This window comes from Populus euphratica, unplaced genomic scaffold, assembly GCF_000495115.2.
Source record: "Populus euphratica unplaced genomic scaffold, PopEup_1.0 scaffold114.1, whole genome shotgun sequence".
Taxonomy (NCBI): domain Eukaryota; kingdom Viridiplantae; phylum Streptophyta; class Magnoliopsida; order Malpighiales; family Salicaceae; genus Populus; species Populus euphratica.
Genome location: NW_011499905.1, coordinates 345,480 through 360,548, shown reverse-complemented (window position 1 = coordinate 360,548; position 15,069 = coordinate 345,480). Strand labels below are relative to the sequence as shown.

General features: G+C 33.2%; 1 protein-coding gene across 2 annotated transcripts; it reads right to left on the bottom strand.

The window, feature by feature from the left end:
- Positions 1-562: 562 nt before the first annotated feature.
- Positions 563-14,543, bottom strand: LOC105133308 (probable cyclic nucleotide-gated ion channel 20, chloroplastic). Of its 2 annotated transcripts, XM_011037246.1 has the most exons (14): positions 14,301-14,543; positions 12,659-13,181; positions 9,918-10,109; positions 9,296-9,394; positions 8,685-8,822; positions 6,987-7,235; positions 6,833-6,874; positions 5,937-6,197; positions 4,930-5,075; positions 3,469-3,546; positions 2,910-3,039; positions 2,340-2,586; positions 2,036-2,198; positions 563-958 (listed from the first exon to the last, which is right to left on the bottom strand). In XM_011037246.1, the coding sequence occupies exons 2-14, from the start codon at positions 13,163-13,165 to the stop codon at positions 811-813; spliced, it is 2,400 nt and encodes a 799-aa protein (XP_011035548.1). In that variant the 5' UTR covers positions 13,166-13,181; positions 14,301-14,543; the 3' UTR covers positions 563-810. The 2 variants fall into 2 exon arrangements, with proteins under 2 accessions (XP_011035548.1, XP_011035549.1); XM_011037247.1 differs by lacking the exon at positions 6,833-6,874 and having other exon boundaries at positions 14,301-14,542.
- Positions 14,544-15,069: the final 526 nt, after the last annotated feature.

The following is a 15,069-nucleotide window of genomic DNA, read 5'->3' as shown; positions in this document are numbered from 1 at the left end:
TTGTAGGCCTTTTCTTTTCTTGTCAAGAGTGATAAATGCAAAGCAATTCTAATACATTAATATTGTTGAAGAATTAACTAATAATGTATAAAAATATTTGACCCTTTTTTAATGTTCTGTAAAAAATATTTACTCTCTATTAATGTTATTAGGAGAAAAAAACTCTTTAACATCTCCACTCCAGCAAAATAATATTATTCAAATGTTATAAATGCTCCCTAAACTATCTAAGTAAAAGATTTATAATTTCTATTTTCTAAGTATTAATGCTTTTAAATTCCAAAACATTTATCATATTTAAACAAGAATGAACACTTATTTTTAAAATTTAAAGTTTATTATCTCATTTATTAAAATATCTTACTTAAAAATTATTAACTTTATCATTTAAGAATCCATAAACCCCACCCAAAAACAAAAAAAAAACTATTTTATAAGTACTATACCTTCTACCACCAATCATTTACATACTATGGTTTTAAAAAATAAATATTAACATGAATATATAATTATTTACCATCCAAAAAGTTTTAAAAAACTTTATTCTTAAACATATAGAATGTTAAAACGTAATCACTTATTGCATAAATTAAAAAAAAAACCAACAACTACCTAGGAATGTTAACTTCAAAGGTTGAACACAAAAACATCTTTGTACAAAAATGACCATTTTCTTCATATGGTTAATACGAACTCGTACATTGACAATGGTTTCCTAATTTTTATGTTGACCTCAATTTAAATGGAAACTTCCTACGTTGCCATACATTCCGAAGATTTCCTAACTCTTACATTACAAAATACAAAGATCTAAACCCTTGAGAACGAAGAATGATTTGAGTGAGGGGCAAAATGACATGATTGAGTGGTCTTGTTATGCTTTAGACGCTTCTGCCGATATCTCCAAGCAACTTGAATGCGGGTAGCAGCAAGGGCTCTCCAGTAGGGAGATTGATACCTGTCAGAAGGCAAAACAAAGTCAAGTGAAAGAGCTTGTTGTTTTAAGAGAGTGCATTTTGCAAACATTGATTTAATGTATCATGTATCCCCTTCACTTTTAACTCAGAAGCAAAATCATATCTATTCAATATTTTACTCGAAGCAAATCTTTGATAATAACTCAAATTACAGCATCAAGACTCTAATTAACAACGGCAGGTCAAACTTTAGAACCATGACTGGTAAGTTATTCTGACAATTAACTTTACAATCCTAGTGTGAAGACACCTTCAAGGCCTGTGAATGTAAAACCATGACCACTGCGCTGAAATAACACCTTCGTTGAAACTTGAAGCCACTAACATAAGCACTTTACATGTTTTAACTTCATGGATTTTTACTCTTCTTGAGAGGGAAGGATTTATATTCATTCTCTTTCAAATATTTTTAAATTGTCATTGCTTCCCACATACCCATAAAATCTTCTTGAATAAATTCTTCATAAGGCATCTCTAAGATAAGTTCATCTACATACGCCAAAAAAAAAAAGAAAAAAAAAAAGATGATACCATCCTTCAATCCCTTTTGTGCATGCATAAGCCTTAAAAGATGTTAATTTCTCCTTCTGAAAGAGGTGCTCGGACAAGGTTATCCCATTTTCTATTCGGTTGATCCCTGTGACTTCTTTTAAGCTCATATTCAACTATTATTTCCACCCCATTTTTTGTTATTAATCCCTCTATACCCAGAAGTTTATGACTCATGTCCACAATCTCCTGAGTAACATATCCAAGGTTATGATTTAGATCCTAGATCCATAACAATGATACTGGTCCACAAAAAGTTGTATCTTGTTATTATTAAAAATATTATTCTCATTTTTTTTTTGTTGTAAATGGGTTGTTGAAATGAAATTATATGATATAAAATTTTAATGTTATTTGATTTTTTTTTTCTTTCATATTAGGTATTTCTCAAGGGAAAAGATGAAAAGCTTGCAATATAATTGACATGCATTGTTTTACAGCATAACAAAGTCAAACTGCTATACTTATTAAAGCATATGCAAAAAGATATGACTTGGCATAGGAATAACCTTATGGCTCCTTGGACGAGCGGATTCCGCAGGTTTCTTGCAAAAAGGCTGGTGACTTGTTCAAGGTCTGCGGCACTAAGTGAAAATGCTTCTACATTTGTTAAGCATCTTACTGTCCTGCTGCTAATCAAACGCTGTCCAGAAATCTTGATTTTCCTTCCATCTGCACCAGGAAGAAAAATAAACCATGTTCACGCTCTCATGGTGTGACAGAAGCCATTGGAAGTTTAGCTAGCAGGTAACTTAAACCAGTCAGTAATGAAGTAAAATAAGAATCAATATATTTTTAAGAATAATAATATACCTTTGGACACTGAACTATGCTCAAGAAACCATGTGAGAAGTTCCTCACCACAAACATTCCCTTCAGATAAGGCTACCACCGTCCCATCATGTCCGATGCTTTCCACTTTTCCACGCACAATAAAAACCATCTTCTCAACCAGACCACCAACATAAAAAATCGCACTTCCCTTGATGTATATTTTCTGTTTTAATTTCTCACAAACCGCATCCAAGACATGTTCATCCATCAGGTGAAAAATCCATACCTACAAAATGTTGGTATTTATTGAAAATTCATGATTATTTTAAATAAGAAACTCTATGGTATTGCTCTTTGATTGGAATGAGCTATCCATACCTACAAAATGTTGGCAGGTAACTACATAGTAAATTTATTGAAAATTCATGATTATTTTAAATAAGAAAATCTATGGTATTGCTCTTTGATTGGAATGAGCTATGGAGTTTGAACGCTACCTCACAGTCAAATTAAATTGGGGAGTTACAAGCCCCAAGGATCTGAAGTAATCAATGGGCATACAATATGTAGCTAAGCAATTTTATTAGACCCAAATATTTTGTATCTTACTTTCTTGACAAATTTGAAGAGGTGTCTTCTTATATCCCTTTGGAGGTCCTCAGGCAAATTCTCCAAAAGCATTTCTTCATTTACCCCTCTAGTAGCAGCCCAATGATACCGTTCAGCTTCTATCACTCTCCTACATGCATTTTCAGCAGTTATTAGATCCATGAAACATATGCCGAAGAAGACAACCATACATAGAAGTAAATCATTACAAGTGCACCACAAAGAGGAAGAAATATTATAGATGGAAATGCATAGAAACAATAAAAAGGGATAGCAATATGCAAGTCATAGCAAAAGAATATTTGTCAGGACATAAACAAGGGTTTTGAATCGAGTTTGGTTGCACTATATAAAGGAGTTCAATGACAGGGTTTCACTCATTATGCACTTTGCCTTGAAATTGTATGCCATTACATTAAATTTCAACACTAATCCTTCAAGTCAGAAATATATGATAAAAGTGTGTATGAGTGTGATAGAGAGAGAGGATTACCAGAAAAAACAAAGAAAGAAAGAAAGATATATAGAGAGCGATGAGAAACTAAAATTAATGACACACCTTCTTAGTTCTACCGGCAAGTGCCGATGTCTCATCCACTGATCAACATCACGTTGCCTTAGTGACATTTCTGACCTCCTAGAAGGGAGAACAATAAATAGTTGTTAAGTAATGATTAGGCAAACAAATGACATTCTAGTCTACTCGCAAATAACAAATTAGAAATAGAAAACTAATTGGTTAACATGAATTGCATCATAAAGGCACCTTATCAAAAGTGACACAGGTTTACAATGTTTTATTCTCAAGATACAATCGTAATAGACTTTGATCTCATTTCTCACATATCACTACCATTTTTGGAGATTTAAATTAAAATATTGAACTCACATTCATCAAGATTAACTATGTTGAGTACCCAATTGGTGTAAGCCTATTCTTTAATCGATTCAACAACTGAACATGATGTGATGTGAAGTGATATCAAAAGAGTAGCCAACTAGAATAAGATTAAACATCACAAAGAACTACAAGCACATATGAATAAGTTTTTCATTGAAACTATAGAAATTAATCAACATATCAAAGTTGACTTTTATGGCATAAGGCATGAACAACAATATGTCCTATAAATGTGTCCAAATGTGCAGCAATTTTATCCATTTTTCCTTCATCCTACAACTTGACTTATGATAACTACTATAATATCTAATGAGGTGACCATAAGAAAAATTCAGAAGCAGTGTACGTAAGACACATATAGATATAAATAAATCTACATATAGATCTAATTACCCAGATTAGATTATATTTATTTGATACATTGTTGTCAAAATGATAATAAAGGTGATGACATCACTTCAAGTTTCAATGTATCATGATTAAAAAACCATACTATTGGAAACTAAGAATCTTGAAATTTCAATTCAATAAATTTAGCAATTCTACATCAAAATATGATTCTCTCACTGATGACACGAGCTAGTCACATAAGTGATGGAAATTTTGGCAGGAACCATACCATGCACTCTCAAGATTATCTAAACAGAATTTCATTTTTGTTGATAGCTTATATTATTCAAAGTCTCATGGTAAAATAGTGGACTTTGCATCAGATGCTTTCTTTACGGAGAGTCGGAGTTGAAGCTTGATGGAGTTACTTTGGCATTGGTTAATCACACTACCTCAAGTTGCTCTTTTTTTTTTTTTTTCTTAGGAAAAAAATTTGTAATCTAAAACCCATGAAAGAGTTTTAAGAAGTGTGATGAAAAAATATCTTTAAATCTTAACTCAGAATAATCACTGCATACCCAAGCACAGGCTATAAATTTCCTCACTAGAAGCACCATTTAACATACTCATTCTAACCCAGACCATCCATGCATTCAAATAAGAACTCTATTGAAACAGATTAACAAGAATATTGATTTCACCAACAAACATTTAACCAAAAAAAAACTACGTCCCAACCAAGGGCTTTTGCATGGTATTTAAGAAGAAAATTTTAACAATAAATTATACCTCCTACCGAGAGCCTGAAGAAAGTTCTGCATATTTCCTATGAGAAAAGCAAAGAGCAAGAGGCCAATTCCAATTATTGCCATGGTAAAGAGGATTTCCCAAACAAAATAGCTCGGTATTTGGTTTCCAGCTAGAGTACTGATTTGCTTCACAAAGTAAAATAAAAAAAATTATATATATATATGTCAACAAGAAATATATAGCGTTTTATAGTTTGCACCAATATTGACACAACTATAATGATTGGAAAAAGAAATATAATGACTTCCTTTTAAGATCAAGCAGGTATGTGGCATAAAATATAAGAGTTATGAAGAAGTACCCTAAGAAATCAAGGGCTTCAGGATAAGCAGGATTAAAATGGACTGTATTTTAACTTAGGCAACATTCGCCAAATAAAAAAAGAGATGACATTCTACAACATAGAACTAAGAAATTCTGTATCCATAAAGAATTTTTTATAACCATTCAGTTGACCAACACTTTTCACATAACTTGTTGTAGCCAATAGCACATCTGTACCTTTGGTTTAAGAAAATTCTCTCCTCCAAATTAAATTAAGCACATGATTTCATGAAAGTCATATTCAGCATGCTCAAAATCCAAGTACAGTGACATGCCAGCATGATTGATATGTACATCCACATGCTTTATGATTTAGCTAAGAATCTCCTTAAGCAACATGGTTCTGCAGATGGCAGTGGGAGATTCAATCTCCATCTTTGGACATATTGAATTCTTTTATGGCAATGGACTTTCCATGATTTGTATGGTTCGAATGGCTGATTTTCAGCCTTATAATGTGTAACAGTCTCTATATAAGAAGTTAACTCTCACAAAGAAAGATCAAGACCAAAACCCTCTTTGACAAACACACCTTCAAGTAGCAAGTTTGCACGCCTTTAAATGGCAAGTTTCATATTCCTTACTCTAGAGAAAATTTCCAATCAATTCATAATAGATAGAGGATAAGGTAAGATGTCCATAAGATATCATTGATCACATACCTGGAATCCCCAAAATAATGAATATGTGTATCTGGTGATGGTATTTTTCCCAGTGAGATTGACTGCCTGGACATAGATTCCATAAGAAAAAACATCCGGAGTAAAACAAGCACTGGCATTAGTATTGTTTTTCCAGTTGTTCCAGTTTGAATTTGCCGCATATTGTTCAACATTCTTGTGTCGACCACAATCTATAAACTTCTTGCAGTCATTTGGATAATTAGTATCACGGCAGGCATCACGAAGACATTGATTTACCCTCTGTTAAAAGATTATGAGAATATTTTGAGTACCATTATAATATGAAACTAGTTGTAGATATTAACTGAATTAACCAAAAGAAGAAGGCAAACAAGATGTCAAAGAAACCAAACTAACCATACCAGGATAATAAGACAACATACAAACCACGCTAGGATAACATAAAAGGATAAATATAGTGTCATGAGTAAACCAAAAAATATATAGGAGTTTGTTTTATTGACTTCAAGAGCACAAATATTGCTCAAGAACTAAATCTTCCATGTAGGAGTTTAAGAAATTCAGTCATTACAAGAATTGCATATTGAAACACGTATACATGGGAGGGGTAAATGCAGATGAGTAAAGATACATGCTACAAAATGTATGGAACAAGTCTTAAAATCATTATAAAAAATAGACAATCCGAGCAATAACAGCAGCAAGAGAAACTTGGAAGGAATTATGATCAGGTCTTGATTTTGAAACTAGTTTTATATACTTAAGTTGTAAACAATTATGATTTCATTATTTTATAATTCAAATCAAAAGCAGAATGATGCAATATTTCCTTGCTTCTGAGATTATGAACTTTAAATTGAATTATGACTTCATATCTTGAATAGGAGAGGGTGAAACTAATGAAAAAAATGTACCATTAACAGTTCAGCCACTCTATATTTCTCCAACAATGAAATCTGGAATAGTAACAGAGTTTATAAAAGTTTTTGGATATTCAAATGACAAGAAAAATGTTGAAAGAAATAAAGCTCTACCAGCATATTTAAGCACATAATTACTTCTACTCACCTGCAACCCAAAGAGATACCAACACGACCCTATGATATGGCCAGACAACACAAAGGTGAAAAGATTTATAAAGAAGTTTGCCGAAGCTGTCTCAAATATGAAGCCATTTGGAGACTGACCAATGAGAAGAGGAATAAACCTAAACAACCTTGGAATGTACTGGACAAGAATAGCTGCCCGTAAGAGATTCTTGGCATGGTTTGCTCCGAAGGAATCCAATCCTTTCGGTAGGAGTGCTAACACAATGATCTGCACATGATTACCAAGAATATGGTATCAGATGCAGGTATAAATTTATGTTTGACACGTTAATCAAATACTAGAAAGATCACAAATTTATATTAGACACAACTAGCCAAATACTAGAAGATTACAGTGTAAATTTCATGTACAAGCAATCGCTAGTTATTTCTTTTTCAGTATATGTAACAAGAAATTCCGGATGATTTATACTTCCATCGACCTCCAGCTCCTAACTCCAGCTAGTCACTTTGGTCACTCTAGTCAATTGTACTTGTAAAGCCAAGGCTCACCAAACAAGGATTGTATGTTTCTTTGGAGGTATTTCATACTTGTTGTTTGGTAAAAGGGAATGGAGAAGACTTTAAGGATCCATTCCTTACATTTCAAAGCAACTGAAGCAAGACAGGGTAACTTTTGGCCTCTGTATGGTGTACTGCTTCAAGGGCAGAAGGGTTTGCTTTAATAGAGATGTGTCAACTTTAGATGCTCTCTTCACATGAATTTGCTGACTTTTTTCTTGTTAATTGCCAGTTAACTAGGAATGCTTTCCTTAAATAATCACATTGAAGTCTGTCTAGTTCTACTCACACCACTAGAAGTTTATCAATAATGCAAACCATCATTTCAAAGTAATTTCCTTCCATTCAGATTACAAAAAACAACAACAACCAAGCCTCGACCCCAAACTAGCTGGGCTTGGCTAAATTGATCCTTTTGCGCCATTCCACACGATCATATTTCCTTCCATTCATGTTAAAAATCATTATTTTATTTATCCTGATTTAACTTTTGAAGAGAGTTAGATATTTATTTATGCTTCTTCTTTTTTATCAGGGATGTAAATGCACATTGAGTGTCATTAAGGATAGTCACTTCTAAAGTGATTGTCCAGATGCTCTCCAAATCTCATTATAGGCAAGACAGACGCACATATCTCCAGATATGGAACCTGAGATACATATATATGACTGCCAGTGAGATTAGCAGAGTGTCTGGAAAGTCACTATCGTAGCAGTGCTCATTACATATTAGAGGCTGCAGAACTTGACACTTCACTTTGTTGATTCATATCTATGCCCACCATTTTCAAGTTCTTGCAAAACTTGATTTCCAATGTGGACATTGTTTATCCTCTACATATCATGCCATCAGACTCACACTTGCTTGAACTAACTTGGGCATAAGGCCCAGTGACATCCTTGTGCTCGCCAGAATCCAAAATACATAATGAAAAGTAATTAATTTTCACATCCTCAGCTAGGTTCAGAACACTGATAATTGGATAACTAACTATTCAAACATAAGAATATAGATGCAACATGTAGATTTTTAAGCAAATTTCTGAAGGTGGATAGTTACAATGCCTTAACAGCCTTTTCTTTTAAGAACCTCTCACAACAGACTCGACACCAATCCCAGAAGAAGGATATGCTAGACAAAGAATGAATAACATACCTGTGGAAGTGGTAATACCACAAATAAGTCAATAAAAAAACATCCTCGGAGATAGTGCTTAGCAATTTTCTTTGGATGGTCAACTAACTCTCCAGCACCAACCACTCTAGATTCAGGAGCTACATAAGCTAATCTAAACTGCAGAAAATAAATGAAGAGAATATTAATGGATTAATTACCTATTTAAAACAGTTTCCATATAATAGCTCAAGACAAAGGCACTGGAATTTGACAATCATACTGATCTAATTAGAAAAACACAAATACAAGCTCATCATTTTTATTAGGAGTTTTTTTCTCCTTCTGTCATCGGATATGCCAATACAGGTTTTGTTCACCTTTGAATTTTGTTATCACGTGTCGTATAAGGTTCTGTTATCATAGAAAGAAAGTGTTCTAAAATTTCACCTGATCCTTTTAGCCTTGATTGTGTTAAGTGGTGTGTTACATAGGTTGATTGTATGGCTGAAGTTACTACAAAGCCTACAATAAGTAACCTCTAAGGTACTTCTAAATGCGAGATAACTTTTAGTTATAATAGAGATGACAGGTCTAACAACATCAAGAATGAAAGAAACCAACAAAAATTAGTGATAAGAGGCATTATGTACCTGAAGAAATATGTTCAGTAAGTAGATTGCATCAGTCAAGCACCTAAAAGACACAACTGCTTTAGTCATTCCCCAATCAATAACTATGCACTTTTCTTCCTGCACCAAAAAAGAAAATCATAAATCCACAAACAATACAATCTAAAGTAATGAACTGGGGAGAATACTATATAAAATACCTAAATAAAAAGGCATTGAAACCACAATGAGATTAAGTGTATAAACTATAACGGCAGCTTTGAGCATTATTATGAGAGTTTGTCCTGAACAGTCATACGAAGAATCTGGGAGTTCTATATAATCCATGTGAAATCACACAGCAAAAGACCTTATCACGGAACCTCTCAGAAATACAACATCCATGATTAGAACACACTCAATCAAAAACCCTAAAACAAGGAGTCTGAATGCAAAACTCAATAGTATGTGAAGAAAAATCTCATACCCTTGCAGGAAAAAAAGAAGTAGAAAAAAAATCTCTGCATTATACACCTCACAAACCTGCTTAAAAAATACTAAAAGCATGATTACTGAGCTATATGCAAGTGCGCAATCTGTGAACTTCATAATTTTGATTCCATGCTAACTATAAATTCTGGAAATATAAACAAATCAACAACACCTGCTTCACCGACAGCAAGATGAAAAACAAGGGGTCAACAAAAATTGCCACCAAGCAAGAAATGACAAAAAACTTGTTCCACTTCTGAACAATTTTCGCATGAGGATTCATAACTCCAGGAATATATGAGTTTATAGCATTATTGAATCTCCTTGCCCAACCTTTAGCATCTCCATAGAGAATACTATGAAACTGCAAGTACAAAAAGTTGAATGAAGGCCCATAAAATTATTATAATTGGTAATAACTAAGAAATGGAGACAATAATTATAAATAAAGCAATGATCTAGTAAAAGTTCAATGCACTGTAATATTGAAAATGAGAATATAAGTCACTCACAGAATACTGAATATTGTTTCCAACTTGTAAAATTAGAAAAGATACATGATTCACAGGCAGTTGGAATGTAATTTTTCCAGGTAGATATTGTTGATTATATTTTTATTTAAGCTCATGTAACTATGAAAAAATGAGAGCAAAGAATGTGCACAACTTTTGTCACCAATGCTTTCTCCCACAAGGAAAAAAATCAAAAATCTTGTCTGAAGCCAACCAACCCCTTCTATGAAGTCCTTGCAAACCAACTTGAAGACAAAATTTGTTTGCCTTGTTTACCAAGTTAACAAGGGCACTTCACTAAATAAAAACTAATCAAATTAGGAACTTCAGACAGTAAAACCAATTATCAAATTTTGTCAAAGCATCAAGCCATTATCTTCACCATAAGCATCTAAGCTGTCAAAATTTTAAAAAGAAAAAAAAATGAACCTATTATCTGAACCAATTATCATAGTAGGTCCTCAAAAATATAATAAATCCTGAACTTTGAAAAGCCAAAAAGTGAACCAGCTGTTTTTCTTGTTCCTTCAAATGCATCCAACTTGAACAACAAAATTCCCCTACCATCATGTCATAGTCCTCAAAACCAACCAAGTATCAAATATCCAACCTTGAGCTTTTATGATTTATGCCATGGAAGAATTTAAATGATTACTAGTGAAAGTTTAGCAAGCAATTAATGAAAGTGAGCATTTGAAAGAAAAGAAGAATTTAAATGGTTCCATAACAGTAGGCTATAACAACAGAAGAACACAAACAAATGAATGTACTATGGGCATAAAGATAAAATATTCCGATCCCATTACCAGAAAGAGAATGCAAAACTCAAAGCCACAACTCCGTTACCAATAAACTATGTCCCAAGTGAATCATCATTGATAGATCCATTAACAGTTATGAAGTCCAGTACCCAAAGAGCACATGCAACTAGCCCACAAAATCCCCTTGCCCTCAAATAAATACACATGTAGTACTTCTACAACCAATACCTAACTATACAAGCTAAATGACACTCTTCAATACAACATTTTTTTTTCAATTAGATGGCTCAAAATAGGACGAAAATAAGACACAATATCTTATGACATGTAACACTTCTCAAACATAAAGAAACACACCAATAACCCCCGCTAGATCTGTACACCCTCTGTTACCACCACCTACATACAGCTGCCAAAACTGTCACCGCCTTGTCCTTCATGAAAGCATCAAAACTATTATCATAATCCCATTCCACCACTGCCATTCTATCATCACCAACAAGAACATCCTCAAGAGTCCAGACCAATCACCATAATTACAACTTGTATTTTGACTTGTGAGATTCATCATATCATGAACTCGCAAGATTTCATCAGAGAGCATGTCAATGAAACAAGAAGCCACTTGCAAGATTTTTATGTCTTATCCCACCGAGCAACTACTTATCACTTTCAAGAACAAGATACTTGTGCATTTTTTTTTTCAGAAGCTACATATTATACCAAGATTATCAAACAATTCCAGTCATATCGGATGAGCATAGTGAATTTTTTAAGGGTTAGTGGCTCATTCTATCTTTATATAATAGGATAATTCTCCAATTTGTCCTTATATCACTAATTGAGCCAATTTTATCTTGAATATATGTTTAAGTTTCTAACATATCCTTCTGACAAGATTTTTGGTCCAAACCATCAAAATTTTGCTTATGATTATTTTTTATTTCCAAAATGCCCTTACAAGCTAGGCAAATGGAAGGCTTTCATGTGCAGATAAGTGACTAATTCCAATGGTTTAGCCTCAAAAACTTGCTAAAAGATTAGGTTAAAAACTTAACATACTTTGAAGAATAAAATTGGCTCAATTAGAGAAATAAGGATAGATTGTAGAATTTCTTTATTACAGAAGGACAATTTGGGCCATTAATCTAATTTTTAAATGCACAAAAAACTTCACTTCTATAAATAAAGCCAGCAAGTGCAGAAATAAAATTCATTAAATGTTTCAGTACCCCCATTGTTACAGTAGTAAGGTCCATGAAAAATGCTACTAGGATGTTCAAATCTCAAAAAAATAAGCAATCAGTTATGTTGTTTCTCGAATTCAACAGAGGTATAAAGAGATGGAAATCAAATGATGAGCTATACTGACTAGGTCGATAACAATAGTCATCATGAAACCAAACTAGTGATAAGCAAAATCATGGATGTATGATAGAAATATCCAAGCAAAGTAACCTAGTAAAAATATTTGTAACAAAATAGGCACTTAGATCTGAAGTCTAAATCCTAGATCCAATTAGAAACTGGTTCCCCATGATCATATAACTGACGGAACAAGTAGCAGCTGTAAAAATCCAGGATAAAATGACAGAAATACCGAAAGCTATAAGGTTTTTTCTATTAGAACAAAAGCATACCTTTGAATCAAATATACTGGAAGTTTTTGCATGTCTTTGCTGTGAAGCTCTAGAATGGTAATATGATGGGCATGTTGTGCAGTAAGGATCATTGCACATGCCTAGTTGCCCAGACCTCATTAAATGGGCATTTGTAGCAGTATAGTTGTCATCCCAGTCATTCTTATCCCTTCCATTAAGAGATGGATATTTTTCTGGCTTAGGCTCCACCTTTTTGTGAGCTGTTACACCATGTTTTGCCAGAAACAAGTTTTCAGTGTTACGGTTGATATATAATGGACCACTCATCTGTACCAGTGGAGCTTTTCTTGCACTACGCAGTGGACCAGTAAAGCCAACAATGTTGGTTTCAGAACCATAGGACTCCATGGAATCCAAAGGAATGGAAGTTGATGCACTTCGAGTCCTGGAAAGAAATGGCCGAAATCGAGAATCCACATTTTCATCCACTGACTTTGGATGTGTGTCTGACAGCATTGGAATATCATCTTTGTCATGGTTAGCCATTTCTTATTAACAGGACCTGCACAAGGAACAGAAAATGCGTGTCTAATTACAGAATAAAAATTCAATGAAGAATCACACTAAACTATTTTGATTAACAAGAACGGGTACCCAAAATGTGGGAGAAGAAAAATAAGAAATGAAGGTGAAATATCACTTGCTCCAATGCTAGTAATGATTTGATGAAAGCATAAAAACAGTTTTTTCAAGCCGAATACATTACAGCAGAAAAATTATAGTTTAGCTTAGTTCCCATGCTTATAACTTTTAATGAAAGAACAGTTTAGCTCACTGAATTCAAGCTCAAAAGGTTGAAATTAAGCAGCACAGTACTAACCAAATTTCAGTGGTTCCAGCTACTAGCACTTGATGTATCAAAAACTGCCCACTGAATCAATTTCTTAATGTAAACGTTGGCACTTCTTTAGTTAATGATTTATACCAACAAGCAACCTATCTTCAGAATACTTCAATTTTCTTGCGCAGTTGAGATATTAATTTCTACAATGCAATGTTCCTAGAATGGTTACCATCTTTCCGGGCAACATTAGGGAACGCTTTCAGCACTCGAGCCATTCAGTGTTTATTTCTGTCACAAAAGAGTTCTGAACAAGCCATATTAATCTCATTATAATTGCCATAATTTTATAATCTCACTAAGTCACTCAATCCAGAATCAACCTAGTGACAATCCTAATGATAATCTGCAGTTAATTACCCCTTAAATCCTGATTCACCAAGTAGGTTACACAGATAGCAGATTCTATGTTGTGGAAAAAGATCATGAGCCAAAAGAACCTCTAGCATACTGTCTTTAATTCTTACCCATAATACTAAGGAGTTGTGAGTTTAGAACTCAAAGACCAAGTTCAACATGGCATTACTGAGCAAAGCATAACAATTCGGAAATTTATTAGCTACCTTTACACATTGGTGCGTTTTGATAAACAGCTCATAACAAGAACAAGAATACCCAAAATTGACTTTGAAGAAGCAAAATCAACAACTTTGATACAGAGTCATTCAAGAACAGCAAAGGCCTATAGCAACTTTTACGCTAAATTATTGAAACGCAATTAAGAACTAAGTGGACAAAAACGAAAAAAAAAAAACAGTTAAGTTCAAAAAAGACACAAACCTGCTGTAACTTGAAGCAAAGAAAACCCAACTCTACAGACTTACAAACAGCATCATCTAGCAACTAGCAAGGCAATGCAAGCTTGACAGAGCAGACAAGAAAGAAAGAAAGGAGAGGAAAGTGCCACGAGACTTCGTGAAGAGAGAGTGAGGACCTTGAAAAGTCAGTCGTTTGCATGGTGGCGGGTCAAGGGCAGAGGTAGGACTTTAGGCCCCCATTTTACAAGGCATGAAAATACAAAAGAATTTAATGAACTTTCCCACTTGACATTGCTGATTTACACATCTGTTCATTGAAGTAATCGAAAATTAAAAATTAAAAATTAAAAAAAAATTAAAAATCTTCTAAAACACAGTCTAGTGGCCTAAAAATAAAAATAAACATTGACTTACTCGTTTGCTTATGTAATGCAACTCCGCTCCCTGCCAAAATTAGGGGCGTTAAAAAGACCATTTCAATAATATTTATTATTTAACTTGATTTAATTGTTAAAGTTAAATAATACAGATATTATAAATAATAATAAATTAAAAAAATCTAAAAATTATATACTATATATTGGATAATAGATTGAAATTATTAAAATTAAATCAACTCAACCTAATTTATATATATAATCATAAAAAAAAAAAAACTTAATTTCTCACCGTAGATGTATTAAATATAAATTATTTTTTTATAGTTTATAACAAGGTATAGGCTAATTTATTGAGTCTAAATTTTAGTTTTAATTAAGTTAACTAATAAAAATTAATAATATAAACTCAAC

Coding starts and splice junctions, on each gene's coding strand:
- LOC105133308 (XM_011037246.1), bottom strand. CDS start 13,165: ATGGCTAACCATGACAAAGATGATATTCCAATGCTGTCAGACACACAT. Junction 2,199..2,339: donor GCATAGTTCAGTGTCCAAAG/GTATATTATTAT, acceptor TTCCTGGTGCAG/ATGGAAGGAAAATCAAGATT. Junction 959..2,035: donor CTCGTCCAAGGAGCCATAAG/GTTATTCCTATG, acceptor GCCTTCTGACAG/GTATCAATCTCCCTACTGGA.